The sequence below is a fragment of the Paramormyrops kingsleyae genome, chromosome 22, assembly GCF_048594095.1.
Source record: "Paramormyrops kingsleyae isolate MSU_618 chromosome 22, PKINGS_0.4, whole genome shotgun sequence".
NCBI lineage: Eukaryota > Metazoa > Chordata > Actinopteri > Osteoglossiformes > Mormyridae > Paramormyrops > Paramormyrops kingsleyae.
In genome coordinates this window covers 15,617,747-15,640,395 of record NC_132818.1, presented here as the reverse complement: position 1 = coordinate 15,640,395, position 22,649 = coordinate 15,617,747, and the positions used below count along the sequence as shown (strand labels likewise).

The 22,649-nt window shown below is 48.6% G+C and overlaps 1 protein-coding gene across 2 annotated transcripts in view; it reads left to right on the top strand.

Moving 5' to 3' along the window:
• Positions 1 to 14,280, top strand: part of col5a3a (collagen, type V, alpha 3a) — a 51,092-nt gene extending 36,812 nt beyond the window's left edge. The window contains exons 52-67 of one of the 2 annotated variants that reach the window (XM_023821995.2): positions 548 to 601; positions 3,261 to 3,314; positions 3,480 to 3,533; positions 4,647 to 4,700; positions 4,791 to 4,898; positions 5,419 to 5,472; positions 5,762 to 5,815; positions 5,899 to 6,006; positions 6,121 to 6,174; positions 8,550 to 8,585; positions 9,040 to 9,093; positions 9,188 to 9,446; positions 10,501 to 10,613; positions 10,719 to 10,787; positions 12,092 to 12,325; positions 12,448 to 14,280. In XM_023821995.2, coding sequence (XP_023677763.2) covers positions 548 to 601; positions 3,261 to 3,314; positions 3,480 to 3,533; positions 4,647 to 4,700; positions 4,791 to 4,898; positions 5,419 to 5,472; positions 5,762 to 5,815; positions 5,899 to 6,006; positions 6,121 to 6,174; positions 8,550 to 8,585; positions 9,040 to 9,093; positions 9,188 to 9,446; positions 10,501 to 10,613; positions 10,719 to 10,787; positions 12,092 to 12,325; positions 12,448 to 12,594 — 1,506 coding nt within the window. In that variant the 3' untranslated portion in view covers positions 12,595 to 14,280. Of the gene's footprint in view, positions 1 to 547; positions 602 to 3,260; positions 3,315 to 3,479; positions 3,534 to 4,646; positions 4,701 to 4,790; positions 4,899 to 5,418; positions 5,473 to 5,761; positions 5,816 to 5,898; positions 6,007 to 6,120; positions 6,175 to 8,549; positions 8,586 to 9,039; positions 9,094 to 9,187; positions 9,475 to 9,518; positions 10,614 to 10,718; positions 10,788 to 12,091; positions 12,326 to 12,447 lie in introns of those variants that run through there. The other variant, XR_002839490.2, reaches the window with a different exon arrangement.
• Positions 14,281 to 22,649: the final 8,369 nt, after the last annotated feature.

Sequence of the window (22,649 nt, the reverse complement as noted above, 5' to 3'; positions counted from 1 at the left end):
ACTGTGTTCGATTTTGGCTGACTTTGCTCTTGTAGCCCAGTAAGTGGATTTGACCGTCCCCTTCGGCCATTACCCGAGAGTGCAATTCCTTGTCAGGTACCCCCTGCGTCCGCTCTTGGCCTGCACGTGCCTGGGGGGTGCCGAGTATTGATTGAGTCGCTCAGTCTGTTAGCTGATCGATTGTGCCTCTGTTACTACTGTCAGCACTGGTACATGCGACGTAGTGGGAACCAGTCACTTATCGGACTCGTCTGTCAGTCAACCACCTGTGTCTGGTGTTGTTTAATCACCGTTGGTAGGCATCTGTGTTAAGTGGAAGGGAAAAATTGCCAGTCAAAATGAAGAAGGTTTTTGGGACTGATTTTGCCACTATTCAGCTCATCCCCATCAGCCTTCGCTGTGCTCTGAAAGCCACACAAAGTACACGAGGAGATTCTGGTGATAGATCTGTGTCTAGCTATGCTTTGTTTTTTCTACCTACAGTAAATGGTTGATGCTACAGTAAATGGTTAGAGACTTTGTCTTTTAAATGGCTGTTTCTCTGCAGGGCCCCATTGGATTCCCAGGAGACCCAGGACCCCCTGGAGAGCCAGGTGTCAATGTGAGTTATGGTGTGGACCAGTGTGTGTGCATGCATTTGTCTGTGTGTCTGGAGTAGGTTTGTACCTGTAGTTCTTCTGTGACCAGTTAGCAGTGCGCTACTAGTTTCTCATTACCACTGCTTTGCTAGTGGTGCTAACTTTAGGTGGCATATACTGCTAATAACTCTTTTCTAAAGAAGCTTCAGTGCCTCTAAGGCTACTGGTGTAAGGCCCTAAGAACCCAGAGAGATAAGCCGCTGATGTAACACACAGCAAACAGGGAGAGCTGTACCTGAGATGGAGCCATCATTGGCAGACTTATCCAGCACCTCTGCTTAACTCGCAATTTCTTGATTTGTGTTTTGCTTGTTCTGGATGTTTGTTTGGTTAATTTTCCCATGTTTGATTATGTTTTATTTATTTATGGTTTCATTCGAATTTTCCGTTTTCGACAATGTGTTTTGCAAATGGGAAGAACTCCTCAGGCTGAGATTGGACTCAGGTCCCAAACTAAGCAGTTTCTCTTTGGAACTGGTGGTTAATCACTGTAGCAAAAAAAAGGGGGGGGGGGGTGGTGAGTTGAGAGAATGAGAAGAGAAAAAGGGAGTGGAGAAACTACAAGCCCCACCTGCCTATAGGGAACGTGAGATTGTTTCCAAGCAAGATGTACAAGCCCTACTTCTTGGTGGGGAGCCAAAATGAGAAATAGATGGTCAGCTGAATCGGGGGCTTTGCCATCTCACCGCCCTCAGGAGATTTCAAAAAGCAAAGGAGAAAGGTGGAGGGATAGCCGCCCTTATCGAGTGGTGTAATCCAGGGCATGTGACTGTGAGAGCACCAATCTGCTTCTCAGATATCGACTTGCTGGCTCTGGCCCCAGGGCTGCAGTGCTCGCGTTGAGTCCGCACATGCGGTTGCCGTTGTTTACATTCCACCAATGGCTCTGCGTGTGAGGCTTGTCGTTTGCTTTCAAGAGCAGCGCCCTGGTGCGCTCGTTGGGATCTCTTGTGGCTTCAGTTATGTTTCTCTCTGCAATTCCCTGAGCAAAATTTACACAGGATGTGCAGGATAAAGAGAGACAGGACCACCTGGCATGTGGTTTGCAAGCATGAATGGTGTGATTTGGTTCTCTTAACCAGTGCAACCTCAAGCTCATACATCTAATCACCAAGTATGAGCCCCTTACTCCAGTGGAAACCCCCAGCTTTGGCTCTGCAGATCAGCTTGGGACCTGTTCCATTTAGCAATGAGGGTTAGGGGACTTTCTTAAGAGTCCAACTGTGAAATCACTCTGCTGACCCTGGGGTTTGAACCAACAACTGTCTGTTCACAGACACAGTGTCCTAACCCACTGAGCCACACACTGCCCCCATTTTATGGGTTGGATGGTGATGACATCATCAGCCTCTCTCACTTCGTCTCTACATTGACACGTTATGGGAGAATAATCATTCCTTGAGAAATGGTTTGATGATCCCCCAGACGACAAGCCGTGGATCACAAAGGCTGTCTGGAGACACCTCTGATTGAAATTAGCAAAGCCTTCTTCTTCTAAGTGTCTTTGTAGTCATATTCAACTATTTGATGGACGGGGCATATGCTTAGTGCAGTAAACAGCAATAATTAGAATATAAACATGAAAGATATTTAAACATGACTTCTTGAGACATACCCTGCGATGGGTTGGTGCCCCGTCCTGGGATATTTCCTGCCTTGCACCCGTAGCTTCTGGGAGCAACCCTCCATAGGACAAGTGGGTATAGAAGATGGATGGATGGATGAATATTGAGACATATTCAGACATGTGGGGGATAAATATATACATACATGCATACATACATACATACATACATACATACATACATACATGCATTTATACATACATACATACATACATGCATTTATACATACATACATACATACATGCATTTATACATACATACATGCACATGCATATATACAAACATTTATACATACATCTGTACATATATACATACACATAAATTCAGGATGGGGTTGGGGGGTCAGGTTCATACAGAAGGATCAGAAGAGGACGATCAGGAGGTGGAAATGAGAGAGAACAGAGAGAGGACTGAACACAGACTGGAGAATAACTTCACTCTCTTATTTATTAATTTATCATCTTTTTATTTGTTTTTAGGGGGGGGGGGGCATTATGCTGGGAGTTATTTCAGGACAACAAAAATTTCCCCCCAGGTCGATCAGAGTTTTATCTCATCTTTTCTTTGCTGAGACTGGTGGAAAATGCAAGCGTTCAGTAAGTGGATGATACCTAGAGGGAGGGAGAACGTGCTGGTGAAGGTCCGCTTTCGCCGCTTTTCACGCAGCACAGAGACATACGCAGAGAAAACCTGCTTTTTCTTTGGGGGGAATAATCTTTGAAAATCCCACATATATTAAAAGGCAGGTGCTGGGCGTTTTCCTGATACCGAGTGAGATCACTGTTCTTTTCCTCACCTGCATGGATTACGTCATACTATATCACTGTCTGAAATCTCAGTTATTTCTTGCGTGATTCAATTAACCCTTTTTAAAAAAAAAATAATAATAATCTAATTTTCGCTCCGGTACCGGTCTTATAAGACATCACAGCTCGCGACTAAAAGTCGAGATCTTACGATTGTGTCGTGTCAACTCTGCTGTTCTCCCTCCTCACAGGGGCATGACGGCGGAACCGGAGAGAAGGGCGATGCTGGGGAACCTGGCAGGGCGGTAAGTTGGGTTTGCGTTCCCATGGAAACCAGGACCTCTTCTTGCGGTTCTTGATGACCCGCACCGGATTTCGACTTGATTTTATTGCGTGGCGGTCCACTTCTGTGCTAACCGGTCTGTGTTTTCATGCTCACTTGTCGCTAAAAATACATTTTCTCCCCGCAGGGTCCCCCGGGGGCTTCAGGGGAACCGGGGCCTTCAGGTCCCCCTGGGCGGAGGGTAAGTTTAGAGCCTGGGGGGGGGGGGGGATTTTGGATTTTGGGTTGTCTTTGGTTCGCAGCTCGTACAGGAGTCTTTGTGACGTCTGACCCTCGTTTTAAAATTAGATGCAGTTTTAATGATCGGTTCTCCAAATGTTGCCATGGTATGTGTTATATAAGCATCCTCACAAATATAATCACGGTTAATATAAGTAACTCTACAGCATAATCAGAGTCATGTACTTTGCCTGCTGATTGCTTAACTTGATGGTGGCAGTTTTGACTCCCCCCCCCCCCCAGTAATCATTAGCTAAATATGGGATCTGTACAGACCCTGTGCCAGCGTCTCTATCTGTGCTGTTTTCATTGGGTCCCTTTATTAAAATAGACACAGCGATTTTATTTCCTCGTGCTGTTTTTCGGCCAGATTTCACACAGTCGCCGCCAGCCGTCTGCAGAGTAACGGAACAGCACCCCCCGCAGGTGCCTGCGTGCGTCCGCGCGGTGCCCTGTCAAGATGAAGCCCAGAGTGCTGAAAGCATTGTTTTTTTTTTTTTATTTTCAATAAACTGCTGGCCGTTTGCTGTTAAATCGCCCCCATCCATCCACACGGTGAGGGGGAACTAGCTGGTGCAATGCAGCTGCACGGCTCCCTCTGCATTGGTCCTGCCTGTCACATGGGGTCACTGCTCCCTCTGCATTGGTCCTGCCTGTCACATGGGGTCACTGGGCCTCGCTTTACCAGAAAGGTGCACTTGGATTATATACTCCTCACCCAGGACTCATCTCTAAAAGCTGCTGCCATTTAGTTAGTGTGGTATTTTATTCATTGGGTATTTTTCACAAATCCCATCTTGTTCTCCATGAAACACAGTGAGACACAGACCTGGCTCAGCCGGCATTGGGGCAGTTGGGGTTAAAGGCCTCACTCAGGGGTGCAGTGGTGATATGAGTACTCTGTCGAGCCTGGGATTTGATCCTATGACCTCTTGGCTACAGGCACAGATCCCAAACCTGCTGAGCTATGTGCAGCTCCGTGAAATAAGGAACTGTTTGAGCGTTTCGTTCGGGGGCCTCATCCGTGATTTTTAGGAATGAAACGTCCCCCTCCCCTCCATCTGTCTTTCTCCAGGGTCATGTGGGAACCCCAGGACACGAAGGCAAGGAGGGGATGAAGGGGGAGAAGGTGAGAGCTGGAGATCTGAGACCAGGCTTTGATATTCTCTCTCTGGGTTCCTCCCAAGTTCTGAGTCGAAGTCCCCATTGCCCCCAACAGGGGGCGCCAGGTTCCGAGGGGCCAGTGGGGAAGATGGGACCGACGGGACCCCAGGGTCACCCCGGCAATCCGGGGCCGGAGGGCCTACGTGGAATTCCAGGACCTTCTGTGAGTCTGAAAGCCCCCACAGCCCAGGGAAAGTGGGCGCACATACACACACAAACACTCACACTGGGAAACCGTATTTGCATTCTGCCTGACACTTTCCGCTGACCCTTTCTGTCTCTCTCTGTACCTCTTCCACTCCTCCATTTCCATGTCCTTCTCAGTTATCTCTTCCCCCCCCCTTTCCGAAAGCCTGCTCCTTCGTGTCAGCCCTTGGACCCGTGACAAGGACACTCTGATGTCCCTATCTGGCTGCTCCACGCTCAGCTTGTGTCCCGCGGCCTTTTCCTGGCCCTCGGCTGTCCAGGCCGCCCTCGCCTGTCAGTCAGGCTGCGCCCGAAACTCCCTCCCCCCAACTACCCTGATTACGGCCGACGGGCCGATCGATGGCATGATTGATGCTGCCAGACTTGGAGAGAAATGGCGTCTTTATCTGCACCCTGAGCCGGGCCTGTGCGTGTGAGTCCGGCTTCTGCTCTCCAGACCTGAACACTTTTTATTTTTTTTCTCGTATTTTCCTCAGGGGGAACAAGGCCTGAACGGACCCCCGGGACAGACCGGACCTTCGGGACCAATGGTACGATTCCAACCACTCATCCTGGGACCGAGCGCCGTCGGCGTCGGATGGTCACAGAGATGGGAGGGGCTTAGGAACGCACAGGAAGTAGCAGGCGGACATGTTAATAAGGGAGGAGGGAAGGGAGGATAGGGGACAGATGGAGTCTTGGCCAGGCAGAGAAAGGCAGCGTTTCAAAAATGTTAATATCAAGCCAAATCGGACCCCCTCTGCCTGGTCCCTGTCTCACCGGCATGTGACCCTTCCATCGACCTGGTTCTGATCTGTGTCTCCCGCTTGTTTCCCAAAGGGTCCTCCCGGGCTCCCAGGTCTGAGGGGAGACCCTGGAGCTAAAGGAGACAAGGTGAGATGCCCAATTGTCTGGCGCCCCCTAGCTGTTTGGTCTGTGGTATGTTCTTGCGCTGACCCACATCTCTGTCCCTTTAGGGTCACTCCGGCCTCTTGGGCCTCGTCGGGCCCCCAGGGGAGATGGGAGAGAAGGGTGACCGGGGACTGCCGGGACTCCAGGGGCCCCAGGGGCCGAAAGGAGACGGGGTAAGTACCACGACACGCATTCACAGAGGACTAACACAAATCACTGGATTACCCACACACACAGATATACACAAACTGGGGGGCAGGATGTCCTTACTCTTGTTATTTCCTCAGGGTGTAGCGGGGCCCTCCGGCCCAAACGGCCCCCCCGGACCCCCTGGCCTGTCTGTGAGTATCCCGTCGCCATGTCCTCAAACTCAAACCATGCCCAAATCCACCCAAACTATCAAAACTAGAAGAAAATGTCAAGAATATCAAGTACCAGTAAATGTTTTAGAGCATTTAGATGCAATAATAATGCATTTCCTTACATGACATTATATTACATTATCCTTCAATGCCATGGGGAGTGGCCACCATTACAGCAGTTCTGTATTGTTTTTTTTTTTGATATTTCAGTGTTTTTTGTCGTGTTTTTAGTTTGTCATGCTTGTAGGGATTTTCACACTAGGGTAAAGATTTTTCTGCAATTTATTATGGGATTACTGAAGTATCTATGGTGATACTTTATATGAATGCCTTGTTATAATGCATTCATAAAGCATTATAAGCATGTTTATAAATATTTATAACAAGGCACAACATATTATAGCCTTGTGTATTGTGCATCATGAAGCTCACATCTATAATGCACTATAGATACCTTCATAATGCAGGGCAAACCATCCTTAATTCTAATACCGACCATTATAATGCATTGTGAAGTTATTTATAATGCATTGTAAATGAGAGCTTCATTGGAGTTTATGAAGTATTATAATCAACACTATAATGCCTTATGACTGTCAATAGAAGATGCTATAATATTTTATTAATACTTATACTAACCATTATAATGCATTATGAAGGTATCAATAATTCATTATAAAAGGCAGCTTCAAGTAAAATGTTACCCTATCTGTCTGTCTAATCCAATGTTTTCCAGTCCGGTCCTCAAGGACCTAGAGTCGGTCCATGTTTTTGCTCCCTGTCAGACAGTCCATTTTTGCTTCCACCTTGCTCCCTACCCTACCAGGAATAAAAATGTGAACTGCCTGTGGGTCCCCGAGGGCCAGATTGGCAAACACTGGTCTAATCTCTTGCATTCTATCTGCAATGATTTTAACATACAATTATAAGTAGTTCATCACACCCTGGGCAGTTTGAAATGTTTCTGGGCTGTGGGTGGATATTGGCGTACCAGGAGGAAGCCCACGCGGACACGGTGAACATGTGACTTCCGTGTGTGGACACACTGAGCGGGGGTGGCATTGAAACCCCTAGCCGGAGAGGTGTGAACGCGCGGCGCTGCCCAGCGAGCCGCCAGGCACCGTGGAAATAACTCGTTTTACAATATCGGTTTGATCTGTTCATCTGTTGAACGAGATCTCGACTCCCACATATCGTCTCGATGTGAACTGGCTTTAAATGCTGTGTTGCTATAGATAATGGAAGCACAATGCGGTGCTTTCAGATGCTGGGTCTTTATACTGGGCTCTAACTTTCTGACCATTTTCTGCCGTTATTATTTCATATTTCTGTCCTGCGATGCCTGGTCCTCCCCCCTTCCCCCAAGTCTGAGTGCCTCAGCCCAGCCCGGCCGTTCCACAGGCCGGAGGAACTTAATGTCTTTGTCACGTCACCAGGGATGAAGCTGTGGTTCACGGATTTTTCCGGAACCGCGGGTACTGAGCTCCGGCGCTCGGCCGTCTCACTCTGTTGCCCCCCGCTGATGAAATCCGTCCTTGTTTTGATGTTTTTTATTTATTCCTCAGGTGCATTGTGTAAATTATATTACATTCCTTTTTCTAACGCTGTGGCACTTTTAATACGTTCCCTAAAAACCCGGCTTATGTTATATTTGTATAGCTGACACGCTTGATTTTTTTTTTTTTGTGACTTTTGCAGTTGCTTTCATCTTCATATTTTTTTCTGAAAGCAGGGTCAGAGAGCCCCTGGAGTATTTGGGGGTTGGGAGCCTTGCTCAAGGGCCTTATGGTGAAATGACACTGCCAACCCTGGGATTTGAACCAATGACCTTCTGCAGCATTTTAACCTGCTGAGTCACCATCCGCCCCCCATGCCTTTGCTGTCCAGGGGATCTAGGCAGAAGGTCTTTCTGAACGACTTTGGCTCAGGGTTCTGGCTTTCTGTTTCAGTGGTTGTACATGCCAGTCGAACCCGAGCCATTGAACATTTCCGGATCATTTTTCCATGCTGTAGCAAGCCTTTTGCCTGGTGCCATCGCAGACAAATTTTGGCCTCAAAACATACCGCCGGTTTTGATATTTATTGATGACCTTCGTTAAAAACAAAATCCCCACACGCAGCAGATTCGTTGTAACCTGGAGGTAATTTAAAATGAATTTTATACGGCGCGGTGAATTATTGTCTAGCTCAGAATCTTTGTGCTACTTTGTACTCGTTTGCCGCTGCCTCTCTCTGTTTCACGCTGTCTGTCATGTCAGTGCATTATTTATGATGGAATGTCCGCAGGCTCTTTTTCGAAAAAGTGTAACCGTTTTCGCATCCTCTCTCTCTCTCTGCTTGACTCCCTCGTCCAGGGCTCCGCCGGTGAGAAGGGATCTAAGGGAAACCAGGTGGGTTTGGTCGACTCTACTCCCCCCCCCCCCCATCCCCGCCCTCGTGAAATCCCAGGGAAGCATTTGAGTGCCTCTGGTCCACGTGTGTCTGGATTGTGATTGTCGGGGACAATGGCAGCTCCTTCGGGGGTCAGTTGCAGCCCTGAGTTGAGCCTGAACCGGGGCCAACCGTGTTACTCAGAGGACTGTGCTAAATTAGCCAGTGCCTGTTGAAGACCAACACATGACTGGTTCAACACCAAAGCTGGGGGTGTTCTACAGGTAAACTTCTGATAGAGTGATAGTTATTCATGGTTGTAGAAACAGTAAGAGAAGATTCTGGAATTAGATCTCTAGAGGAATTCCAGCACGAAGACGGTGCCTAAATTGTGAGCTTTGAGATACAACAAGGCTGGGAAGGAGGATCTTAGATGACGACATGACTGAATGATCTTTTTTTCTATAATCTTAGGGTTCTGTTGGTCCAAAAGGAGATACAGGACCTGCTGGTCCCTCTGGAGCTCCCGTAAGTATCTTCTCTCCTCCTTCTCTCTCTTCTCTTACTCCTTCTACTTCCTCCGGTTCCAACTACCACTTCCTTCTCCCTCCGTCCCTCCCAGGGGCCCCCAGCCACGATAATCGAACCGCTCCCAGTGCGAGGTAGCCAGAAGACCCGGAGGAGAGACTCGCAGAGCGAGGAGGTGCAAGACTACCAGGGAGACCAGGCTTCAGTTGAGGGGCATGGCATGGAGGAGGTCTACGCCACTCTGAACTCCATGAAGGCGGAAGTGGAGATCATGAGGAAACCTTTGGGCACGTTTGAAAGTCCTGCCCGTACCTGCAAGGAGCTGATGCTGTGCCGCTCGGACTACAAAGACGGTCTGGAGATCCGCCTGTCGATAACACTGTTACCATAGATATCAACATAGATCACTATAGATATCAACATAGGTTACCATAGACATCAGCAGAAGTCACCATAGATATTAACATATATCACCATAGATATCAGTAATCACCACAGGTATCAAATGCATTTACCATAGATATCAACAGCAGTTATTATAGGTATCAACATGGATCACCATAGATATCAACATAGGTTACCATAGACATCAGCAGAAGTCACCATAGATATTAACATATATCACCATAGATATCAGCAATCACCATAGGTATCAAATGCATTTACCATAGATATCAACAGCAGTTATTATATGTATCAACATGGATCACCATAGATATCAACAGCAGTTACCATAGATAACAACATAGATTGCCACTGATATCAATATAAGCCTTACCACAAGTATGAAAAGTCACCGTAGAAATCTGCAGTCGCCCTAGATATCAACTGAAGTCACTGTGTCTATAGATATCTTCTGTTCTTACTAATAAAGATGCAGATACACATAATGCTGATCTCCTGATAGGGATTATTTTGTTTTCACACTACTGTCTGCATCTTGCACTCCAAACTCCGAGCTCCATTCAATCGACCGTTACTTTGTTTTGGCTGAAACTGATGTCATCATCTCCTATAAATAGTGCCTTATATATGACCATATAATTACTGATATGCGCACGGACATTACCATGGAGATCCATGCGGTTTTAATTGTATATTTTATTATATTACCATAAATATGACCCCATCTGGATAGCCATTATCAATTCAGGCAGACAGCCATTTGACAATATCAGGGGGGTGTTAATGAAGATTTTATCTGTCCCCCTAGTAATTTCATTTTTGCATGGCGCAAATGTTATGTGATGGAAATGGCGGGAATGGGGGGAGCTGGGTTCCGTGGGGGGAGTGGGGTGACTGTGATTGCCGTGGCTAATGGTCCCGTCGGCCGTGGGGTTCTGCTGTGGCGTGATGAGGCAGTTTAGTATTTCTTTGTGCCCCCCTCCCCCATCTGGCTCGGTGCAGGAGAGTACTGGATTGATCCAAATCAAGGCTGTCACAAAGACTCTTTTAAGGTCTTCTGCAACTTCACCGCCAACGGAGAAACCTGCCTGAACCCCGACAAGAAGTTTGAGTCGGTGAGCGCCGAGCGTTCCTCACAAATAACCCGTAACGTTCCGCCGGCTCCGGACCCCCCCCCTCGACTTCAGCCTTCTCTCCCCGTCCCCCCTGCTGCTGAACAGGTGAAGCTGGCAGCCTGGAGCAAGGAGACACCGGGAGGCTGGTTCAGCGAATTCCGGAAAGGCAAACAGGTGGGGGGGGGGGGGGGCCGTGGCCGCCGGCTACACCGTCTTTTCACCCGCTTCCCGTCCTTCTGTCCGGCGCTCGTTGTGGAGCCGTGCCCATACGCGTGGGCGGCAGAGAAGCGTGTCGCTAAGAGTGCGCAGAGAGTGTCGCCACTGCGGTGCGAGGAGATTGAGAGTAACGACAGTGTATCTTCCTGCTCGTGGCATAAAACAGCCAAAGGAGTACAATGCTCTGGACAGCCGTCTCTCATCTTGTGATCTCATGTCATTATTTGTTAGCCTCTATAAAACCTCACAAATCACATATTCCGCTTCAGTCTTTTTCAGGTTGCTTTTGTGTGTGTGTGTGTGTGTGTGTGTGTGTGTGTGTGCGCGCGCGCGCACGAGTTCCTTTGCACATGAACCTTTCACGTCCACACGGTCACACATCATCTAATCGGAGAACACAACAATCTCTCACCTATTATACTCGCTCCACACCCCTTCCCCCACCGGCCGTTGTGTCCCCCCCCCCCCCCCCGCCGGCCATTGTGTCCCTCTTCCACACTGGCTTTTAATCGCCCTTGCCGACGGGAGAGGTGAGTGGCCTGCTGGGCGATCCAGGAGATAATGTGTCAACGTGCAGTTTCCCCTCCTGAAAACAAAACGGGTAAATAATTCACGGCAGGAGAAGCGGCCTTTTACACAGCAGAGCCACGCGGAACGATGGCGCAGGTGGTGTCTTCAGTTGGGAACCACCCTCCCCCAGCCCCCCCCCCCATGCCTGATATGATTGCTCTAGTTGACCAGCAGGATAAAGCTCCGTTTCTCAGTGAAATGTGCCTCTGGGTAAATCTGCATGCCTATTTACATATCAAATATCGCCTCGTCTTTTCATGTAATAAAACTCGCTGTAACGGAGCTCTAACCCCAGCACAAAATACATGCACCGAAACACAATTTCATTTATTTTTTTTAACAACCATGATTTTGCACTTAATAGGGGAGTACCGTGACCAGAGGGTTTGGATAAAGTATCTTCAGAACCTGATGGTTTGGTTCGATATGGGGAAGATGGAGATTTGTTGTGTTCTGACGAGTGATCCTACAGTTAGCATGGATGGGTACAGGGATGTACAGGGTAGGCCGTTGCGATTCAGGCGCTAACATGAGGAATGGTTATGGGTTTCTGAAGGTTAAATTGAGCTTCACAGCGGTTCTGGATATCTGGACCTTGTTGTGAGGAGTTTCTGGATGTTTCTGAAGGACAGATTATGCTTCTCACAGTGGATCATAAAGAAGCGATCTGTTCTGATCTCTCCTGCACCTAGTTCTCCTACATTGACTTGGACGGAAACCCCATCCACGTGGTGCAGCTGACCTTCCTGAAGCTCTTCAGTGCCACCGCGCGGCAGAACTTTACCTACCTCTGCCAGAACTCCGTGGGATGGTTGGACAGCGCCACCAGCAGCCACCGGCAGGCACTGCGCTTCAGAGGAACGAACGAGGAGGAGCTGGCGCAAGAGAAGACGCCCTTCATCAAGGCCCTCCATGACGGCTGCCAGGTGAGAATGGAGACCATGCAGTATCACGTGAAGACGAATGTTGGCGTGGCGTTTAAAGTCATATAAGAGAAATTACGCATTGGTGTGGGGGTGCTGCTGTAATGGCGCTCGTTATTTATCAGTCCCGTGAAGGACAGGAGCAGACGATCCTGGAGATCGACTCCCCGAGATCGGAGTTGCTCCCCATCCTGGACGTGTCCGTCTCCGACTTCGGAAACAGCAAGCAGAAGTTCGGCTTCCAGGTCGGGCCCGTCTGTTTCAACGGGTAAAATCCACCTCGCGAGGTACACAAGGACATTCTCAGCTGGATAGCCTACGCACCCCCCCCCCGCCCCCCCACGAAACACCTATATGCATTTTCATCGTGGAGGATACGTGCTCTTATATTGACATTTGACAATGAAAGGGATGGGAGGTCCCTTAGCAAAGTGGCTAACGGATAACGCCGACTTTTTATAAAGGGAAGTCTTCTCAGACGTATTCTTGTTCTTACTTCACGATAATGTTAATGGAATCTTTAAACTGCTTTCCCCTCCCTACGTGGTTCATGGTTTGGATGCTTCAAGGTGAACCATCTAAAAACCTCCCAGGACAGATTGGCGGGCTGGTCTCACAGATGCCAGCCAATCAGATTTAAGAAGCGTCACTTCTGGGAGGGACTTGACCTCGACCTGACCTCTAGAGCAATTGGTCCAGAGGGTCCAGGAGAATCAATGAGCACTAAATGCGTTTTTCACACAGTGGATTGGACCCTGAACGCTGGTGAGAGAAACTGCCGACATACTACGGTACGCCTTGGGTTCTGATTCCAGAAGTATCTAACTCAGGTGTTTGTCAGGTTTGTCTGTCCGGTCAGGTGACTGGTGTCAAAATTAATTTTGCTCCCCCTGGGGCAGCTTTGTCTCCCCATATAAGGACATGTCGATGTCATCGATAGAACATCAAAAACACGCTCTGTCAGGTTCTGTACGTGTACTGTACACGTCTGTTTTTTGATATGTTTATATGTTTTATTTTGTATGTGTGCGTGCGTCCCACTAACTGAAGGTGCTATAAAACGTCAATTTTTAATTAGTGCTATTTTATTTCATTGTTTTGATGTTGATGGGTGTGGATTAGGAGGTAGCTGGGGAGGGGGGAGTGGGGGGAGGTGCTGCTGGGCTGATTTAAAATGCAGTTCAGCCTGTGGTACCATAACCAAGAGCCTCATTGTCTCCAGCACTGCGCTAAAATTAATCTCCAAGGCAACACAGAGAAATAGACAATTCCTCTGAGAACCCCCCCCCCCCCCCCAAAACAAAAGGCGTCGGGTTTGCCGCCAGGCATGTAATTCTGCATCAATCCCAGAATGCAACTGAAACACTGGCCGTTAACTACGCGTGACATACGATGGGCTGCTCAGCGGCTGGGGTTGTCCTGTGTAAGTGGCCCATCTGTCCTCTGCTGCCCTCGGTGGTCCCAGTGACACACCTGTAATGGTCACAATGGGAGCTGATGCCTGTTCAGACCTGTATGCAATGGAGGCTTATCCCATATCGCCGATATGCTTTATGAAATCAGTGATCTGGGCCTTAGTGTTAACTAAAAGGATTTTCATCGCTACATATTACATCTTCTACAGTTTTTCGTACGTGAATTTTTACTGGAGCCATTCAGGTTGAGTACCTGTTCAGGGTTATATACCGGCAGTTATCCGTTTGGGGAATTTGAACCCACAACGCTTCGGTGGTTCCTTGCTGACCACTAGGCCGGCAGGCTGCCTGGGTGAGCGGTATGGGTGTGGGGCTTGTTCTGTGGTCCACGCCTGGGTGCTGGTGTTCTTGTGGGAGACCCCATTTGGGCATACACTGCTACCACTCTCATATTCTCTACAGTTATTGTTTAAGAAACCCGTTAAAATGCCTGTTAAAGTTTTGTATTTGTGAAGAATGACAAATAAAATGTAATTTAATGAATCAGCCTTGTGTGTTCTCTGTGCGAGGGATTTGTCTGAGCCGTTGGGTGTAGATTTGGGTATGGAGACCAAGACTGTGGGAGTACCTAGTGTGTTTAGGGAGGTGGAGGTTCTGGGCTGATTTGGTACCTAAAATGTCGAATCCAAATCTACACCTTTGGCTCAGCCTGAAGTTTTTCTCTGTCTGAGCAGAATGGAGGGAGATACAATCTCACAGTAACATATCAAATGGAGATTCAGGTTTGAAACTATTTCATTGGTATGAAAATTATGGTCAGGTTTTACTAAAGGCATTCATCCATCCATCCATCCATCCATCCAACTAACTCTTTTAACTGCTTATCCTGGTCAGGGTCTCAAGGTAATATTTTTTCTGCACATATAAAATATACAAAATGACCTAAAACTTATAAGACAAGACCAGTAACTAGCAATAGTTAAGCTCTAATAATGACATTTTAAAAGGGAATAAAAATGACTGTCGGCCAAACGTAACATTGCTTAAGTTCCAGTCCCTCTTCTCAGGCACAGTGAAGCTCTTGCTGTGCGCTTTTCTGCCCGCTCTCTGGGAAGATGTGACCTGTTCACTTTTTCCTTTTACTGTTTGTTCTGAAACCGGGAGATAAAATATCACAAAAGGCCCAGATCTGGCTGAATCCGCTGCAGGCTTTCTGTCCCGATGTGGCTGAGTATCGGTCCACGGGAGGGACAGTTTATCTGTACCAGCCTGGTTCAGATTTTGCCGTTTGATGTTGTAATATCCCAGTTTGAGTCACTGATTTTTCCTCTTCCTTCATTCCATGATCACATAAACACTCACCTTGGCCATCGTCTTCGTTTACCCGACATTACATTTCCAGTTGTCCAAAAGGGGGCGCTCTTCTCACTTCAGTTTACCGTTAACCCACCTGAGAATCACGGGTGGATCGAGATTCTGCTGGACTGGGAGAATTTCTCCCAAGCAGGTGCCTTTGGTTGTGAATTCCGAGTAGAGATCAATCTTCATAATTAAGCCCCGTAATTACCGTTAATTATCTCTATGTGCACCTTAATGCCGGAAGATTCCAGACGGACGCTCACCTCCTCGCCATTCTGTCCGTGGAGAAGACATCCTGTTTAGCCACAGTGTAGTGCAGTCAGCTGGCCAATGCTATCAAAATGCTGATGGAATATTTATTTCCCACAATCCCCCTTTTATGGCCCTGGGGAGTTCTTTCTCTCCCCTTTCTTTTCATACGGCGGATGCCAAACCGCGGCTCGCCGATGATTTGCAGGTAATTTAACCCAACGCTGGTTGTTGGGCCAGCAGTCTAAATTAAAGTGCCTTCCGTTTCCCCAAAATGAATGGTGTGGTTTTTTTTTAATAGAAGGTAATAAATGCCACTTCTGTGGAAATATTTAGCTTCTGTGTTGTAATACACATTCCTCTTTTTCAGTCTCTGTCTGGATTCAGTGATGTGAGACAGCAGGGTTGTGGGGGGGTGGCTCTCTGGACGACCAGTGTGCCGAAACTCTGAAATCTTCCTACTGGATGCTTGTGGAAGTTCTGAGCCCAAATCCTAACCCCAAAGCTCGTCCCAGACTGGAATTTCCCTGCTGTACGATCGCTGCCTTATCGCTCGCCGCGTAGCTGAGCTTTCCGGGTCACTGTCCCCTAACGGAGACCCGCCCCGATAGCGTTTCCTCCCCCCAGCTCATTAGGGAGCCTCTTAATTGAAAAGCAGTAATTAACCTGACTGTTTCAGGAGTGCCCTGTCGGCTGGGGGGGGGGCTGTGGGCGATGGGGGAAAGGCGCGAGATAAAGCGTCGCAGATTGAAAAACTGCAGGGAGAAGGGAAGCCGATTTCACCCTCGAAGGACCGTGAAGCTGCAGGGGGGGGGCCCTGTGTGAACTGTAAGGGGACGGGGAGGCCGTGAACAGAAAGTGGTCACGTTTCCCGGCAATGTGTGACAACGTAGCCTGTTGCAAAGCAATGGGAGATGGGTCATCCTCCATGGGGGGGGGGGGGGGACTACGAATTTATGCAGATTTTTCAGTGAAATTTCAGTGTTAATCTGTGTTATAAAAGGATCCCCTTTAACAAAACCAATATTAGGCACACGGGGAGGGGTGGGGTGGGGGAGTAGCCAGAAATTCTTGGCCCCCTGTCAAAATGTGACCTTGAACTCCACCGCCAGCCTATGTGAAGATGTGGGCCCCCCCCCCCGGGAGGCACGTGGCCAAGCAGAGCGAGCAGCAGGTGTATTTAGGCAGGAGCTGCGGGGGGGGGGGGGGGGGGATGCCGCCGTGGCTGTTTTGGAGAAAAGACGGGGAGGCTGATCATACCTTAGCACTCCCTCCTCCACAGGGGGCCGGCGGGGAGGGGGGGGGGAGAGATGTCGCTTGAATAGCTATGCCTAATTAAAATATGGAAACCTAATGATCAGGGATGCTAACGTCGTAGCAGCCGTCTGTGGTCAGAGCTCCACGGGGCGTGTGAGAGACCAAGGGAAGGGGGCTGTGTGGGTGTGTGTGGATGTGGGTTATGTATATACTTACATGTGGGGACTGAATTTTTTTGACACTGGGGGGGACCATTTTCTCAGTCCCCAAAAGGGGAAACTCAATTTTATAAAAATCAGTGACTGCAATCAAAAAACTAAAAATGCCAAAAGTCTTTTATTTTGTTTCGTCACTGATAGTTAAGGTTAGGGCTGGGTAGGGGTTAAGGTCGTCATTGTTAGGTTTTTGCCCATAGAAATGAATGGACGGTCCCCACAAAGATATGGATACAAATGTGTGTGTGTGTTTGTGAGAGGGTCACAGTGACAGATGTGTCTATGCGTTTGTGTGTATCTGTGTGCCATACAGCATCTGCTGTGCTCACGGGCAGCAGATATATAACAAACAGATCACTCAGGGCAGGAAGAGAAACTGACAGAGGAATCACAGTAAAGAACATGCCGGAACAAACTGACGCAAACAGACCTGTCGCGGGACACGTTGCAGTTCCATCTCTTGGTGGGCGCCTCAGAGGGGTGATTTAGGTTAATAAAGATTACGGTACTATAAGTACCAGTTGTCGTCTGAAGGGGGCGCACTCTCCACCTGCCCGCTCCCCGCATCACTGTGACTGTTACTCGCTCACGCGCGCATAACCCCGTCCTCTTCCCCCCTCACGCGGTGACCATCACGGCGCTAAAGGACCTGCTAGCCCGACGGAGGGGTGACTGCATTTAGCGCGTGTGGCTTGGCTACGCTCGCCTACCAGGATCAGAGGTGAATGTGATTTGTGCGGTTGTCTTTCACGTCGCCGAGTACAAATGCGACCCCTGCCCCGCTAGGCGCCCCCCCCACGGCGTTGTCGACGGCACAGAACTGCCGCGGCTAAGTGCCTGTCAGGCTGTGTGACCCAGACCACTGTAGATCCAGTCCAGGTCCGGTCATTGTCAAGAGTTTATGCCGTCCATCTTGGTGGCGTCACGTTTTGGGGTATCAGATGGGGGGTAGTGTGTGGCTCAGTAATTTGGGACACTGCGCCTGTGATCAGAAGGTTGTTGGTTCAAATTCCAGGGTTGGATTTCTGTAGAGTCCGGCCCTTGAGCAAAGCCCTTAACTCCACAGTGTTCCAGAGACTATCTGACCTGGCTTTCTTTTTTTAAAAAAAAAAGAGAGCAGGCTGGTAATGTCACGTCACTTTGGGTTTGGGCAACAGTGACTAAAGTCGGGATTTAATCCCTTTGAGAGCAGACAGGGTCAGCACTGAGGATGCCCCCCCCCCTGTTAACACTGGTCTGTGAATGCAAAGCTGCAGAGAGGAGCTAATTGAGGACTGGTCTGTATCACACAGAGACAGAACTGGGATTCTGAATAAGCCTGCTTCTGCGCAGAGATCAGATCCAGGCCCTGGATTCATTCCAGAATGCACCAGATAAAACTGAATCCTCACTCCCTAAATAACTAAGTATCTAAACAAACAGCATGAAATAAATGGCTTCCTCTGCTCTGGTAATACTTTTTAAATAAATGAAATATTAATGCGGCAATCAAGGCAGGGGAAATAGCTTGAAATAAAAATCCACCTTCTAATACCATTAAAGCTGAGTAAAAAAGGAGGTGTTTGTGTTTATTTTAGTTTAGGGAGATCAAGGCTCTGTTTTCCTGCAGCCAGTGCTGGTTGAATGATTTGTTTCCCAGCTCCAGGTTCCTCGCTGGGAGAATGATCCGGAATGGTGTGTGTTTAAACCCTGGGCTTCCCACTGTTTGCTCAGTGGGTCACTTTTTTTGTGCTGTATGACACCTATACTTATTTTGCAGCTTTTATACCATTTTAATTAATCTCTCTCTCTCTCTCTCTCTCTGTCTGCCTGTCTGTCTTTCTCTCTCACTCACTGTCTGCCTCTCTCTTACTCTGTCTCTGTCAGTCTGTCTGCCTCTCTCTCTCACTCACTCTGTCTATCCTTCTGTCTCTCTCTCCATCTGCCTGTATCTGTCTGTCTGCCTATCTCACTCTGTCTCTAGCAGTCTCTTTCTCCCTCTGTCTCGCTCTCTCTCCATCTCACTCTCTCTCTGTCTGTCTCTCTCTCTCACTCACTCTTTCTGTCTCTCCCTCTCTCTCTCTCCATCTGTCTGTCTGCCTGTCTCTCTCTCTCTCTCCTGATTTTGTGTTCTCTCTTACTCATTCTCTCCCTAACCCCCACCGCCCCCCCCCCCCACATTAATTATCTTCCCTGGTATGCAGTCTGAGTACCCACTACCTTCCTAGTCCCCTTAATGAATTTATAAACAGTCCTCTCCCAACTCCTCAGTCCTCCAGAGAATGGAGTGTTTTGCCTAAAGGAGTTAAAGCTGGGCAGATTATATTTCATAGCGAGCACCACCCCCTCCTATGCACTAACCACCATCAAAAGGGGGTGTATCGTGCGTGAGAGGGACTCACAATTAAGTGCCATTTAAAAGTTTAATGAGAATCGACTGAAATCGACAGAGTTCAAACTAAAGCGGAAACGGTGGGAACTCGAGTCTGGGGACAGGCGTGTACGGGGCACGTGAGGGACACGGCCTCGGGGGCACGGAGGGAGCCCCCCTCCCAGATCCCACACCCTGGAAAACAATCAAGCCAGAGTTGAGCCGGTCACTCGCATGCTAAGCCCGTTTTAATTCATCTATGATTCAGGTTAAAACAAATACAAAAATGGCAGCTCTTTTCATTGCCGTCCCTGAAGAGTTTTCTAGGAACGATCAAAGGGGCAGTGAACAATTCATTGAGTGGTGCAGAGAAGAGAGAGAGAAAGAGAGGGAGAGAGAGATGGGGAAGAAGGAGATCTGCCACCTACTTTTCTTCATGAATCACAAAGACACACATGAGAACTAATTAGAAATTCTGATACCCATTTCGCCTTGATTTGCTCATAAATATTGAACTATATTTGTCTGGCATTGTCAAAGCCATTTTAAACATTAAAAAATGTGTTAAATGAGATGGATAATAGTACCTGAGACCCCTGTCTAAAACATTAGGTGCATCAGTGTCTCTAAACCAGTGTTTCTCAAATCGGCACTTGGGGAGCCTCAGACCATCCATGTTTTTGTCTGGTAGGGAGGTGGGAGGGAGCAAAAATGTGGTCTGTCTGGTAGTTCCTGAGGACCGGACTGAGAAACGCCGCTCTAAACCGCCCTTGGAGTGTGTATGTCTTGTGACGGAGGTGCATCTCACACACAGTGTGCCTCTGGCTTGTGCTCTGTACCTGCTGGGATAGGGTCCAAGCCTTCAGTACCCCTGTCCCAGAAGAACTTACGGAAAATTGAAAAATGTATTACCTATATATGACAATGGATAGATAGAAGGAAAAAGCAGCACACCCTTAGTGTTTATTATTATTATTTATGTGATTTCAGTAAGTTGTGGCTCTTACCTGTTGACAGAGATATTTTAGGAAATTCCCCAGACAATCCTGCATATCTCCTCCCTTTCTCAAGTTCCCTGAGGTAAGTGAAGTCATGATTTCATCTTTTCAATCTCCTTATTTCTAATACTTAAGAATTTATCATGATATAGGATAAACTGCCTCACTTTTTGCTCCTAAACAAAATGCACACACGCATCTCGGAGCTGATATGCACTAATTTGGTTTTATTGCTCCCAAAGATCAAAAGGCCTTTTCTGGAACATTCCAAAATACATGTTTCCACTGGAAGGATAAAAAGCCAAGGGTTTTTGGTGGAGTGGGGTAGGGTGTAATCCGTAAATTTGTGGGGGTTTGTGCATTTGTGTGTTTCTGTGTGCTGGACTACAGATCCCAGATCAGCCGGCTGCCAAATTGAGTGTCTGTTTGTTCTTTTTGAGCAGTGTGATTGAGGCATATTTCATGTTGGTTGTTGTTCAAAGTGCTGTCGACTCGCAAGCGGCGGGGTAGAGATGGGGGGGGGGGGGCAGCTCATGAATACTGATGACAGACAGCTGCTCATTAACGTAGCCTGGGACAGCTGATCCGGCTGGGGGCTGAGGCACCACGCCCCCACACCTGCTGCCCGTCACCAGGGCAACCAGCTGCCTAGCCTCTGCTCAGATGATCAAGGGTCATTTGGGAGGGACAGTCATGTGATGCATGACATGGACAGTCACATTGTGCATGGAAGAGGGAACAGCCACATGACATTTGAAATAGACTGGGACAGTCGCATGGTGTATGACAGAGACAGGGGACAGTGACATGACGTGTGAAGTAGACTGGGACAGTCACATGGTGTATGACAGAGACAGGGGACAGTCACATGAGGTGTGAAATAGACTGGGACAGTCACATGATGTGTGAAATAGACTGGGACTGTCACATGGTGTATGAGAGAGACGGGGGACAGTCACATGACGTGTGAAATAGACTGGGACAGTCACATGGTCTATGAGAGAGACGGAGGACAGTCACATGACATGTAAAATGAACTAGACAGTCACATGGTACCTGATTTTCAGGAGCTACGGCCACCAGTCAGCCACCAGCTCACGCATTAAACGGTGGGATCTTCCAGCACACAGTGACAGCTTTGTGGCCACTTTGCATGGAGGCTGCGGCTGGGCTGGTTGGCCTCTGACGGAGAACCTTCATTGTTGTGAATCAATAATAAGGAATAGCCTGTCTCATACGCTCAGGCACTCAAACCCCCCCCCCCCCCCCCACACACACACACACACACACTCAGTCCCCCTGAGCTTTCATTAGTAAAAGCGAATGCTTCTCTTTCACGAGTTGCGATGCAATTATTCAGTGTAGCCAAGCATGTATTTGTGCAGCAGAGCAAATTGCTTTTCGGGCTCATAATAAAAACATGCAGGAGTTAGGGGTGGCTGTCCGGCTGGATGTGCCCTGGCGTCACGTGCTTGGGGGGGGTGGGGGGGCGGGAATGGGAGACGGGGATGGGGAAAGGAGGCTGGAGCGAGGTCGAGGGTCCCGCCCGGCCCTCCGGTAAGGAGCTGTCAGTGTGTCTCCGCCTCTTCAAAACAGAGTCTGTAAAACCTCCAGAAGAGGTATTCGGTGTGCAAACGTGCTGTCCAGGGGAGTTTTAATTGGACTAAAATGTTGAAATATTTAACACGTGCATGTAGGCCAGCTGTATACATATGGATGTGAGAATCAGTGCTTTTAGAAACGAAAAAAAAGGCAGGATTGAAGTGTGAACATGAGAGTAAGCGATGGCTCCATCGGTGCGATTGGTCGGCGCGTGGGGTGTTTAAGGCCCGCCCATCTGCGCGAATATTTGTGTGTGTTTGCATGTGTGTGGTTTCTGATCGCTGCAGTTGCTCCTCATTTCGCTCACACACAGAGCGGCCCTTGTCAGGGATCCCTGCGAGCCGGCAGCCCTGGCTTCGCTCCGCGCTGATCCATCCTCATCTTTTACATATAAAACACTTGCTCAAATTATTTTCTTGACGCTCATTTCTTCATTACTGCTCTTTCTGTCGCTGGCGCTTGGAGTGACTGTCTAGTTCACCTTCTCCAGCCTCTTTCCAGGATCAATCTGAATGAGCCAGCAAAGGCAGGACCTGGTGATGGGGGTTGGGGGGGGTGGGGGGGCACAGGCCCGCTGTTGTGCTTCCCCCCCCCCACCCCCCACCCACCTTCCCCCCGCTCTGCCACTAACTGCTGATTTATTAAATCTGTGTTTGGAGTTTGGGCTGCATCCAGCCACACGTTCAGGATGGGATGCATTTCAACGAACACAAGGCGCCCCCCCCCCCATGACCGATCCCTACCGCTCCCCCAGCCCCCTCCCCAGCTTTCCCTCAGAAGTGCTGAATCCACACTCCTGCTCCCCCCCCCCCCGTCCCGCTTGCCCGGGAGCGTACCACATAGGCTTCAGCCTTCCGCTCCATTCTTTGGCAGAAACGCTTC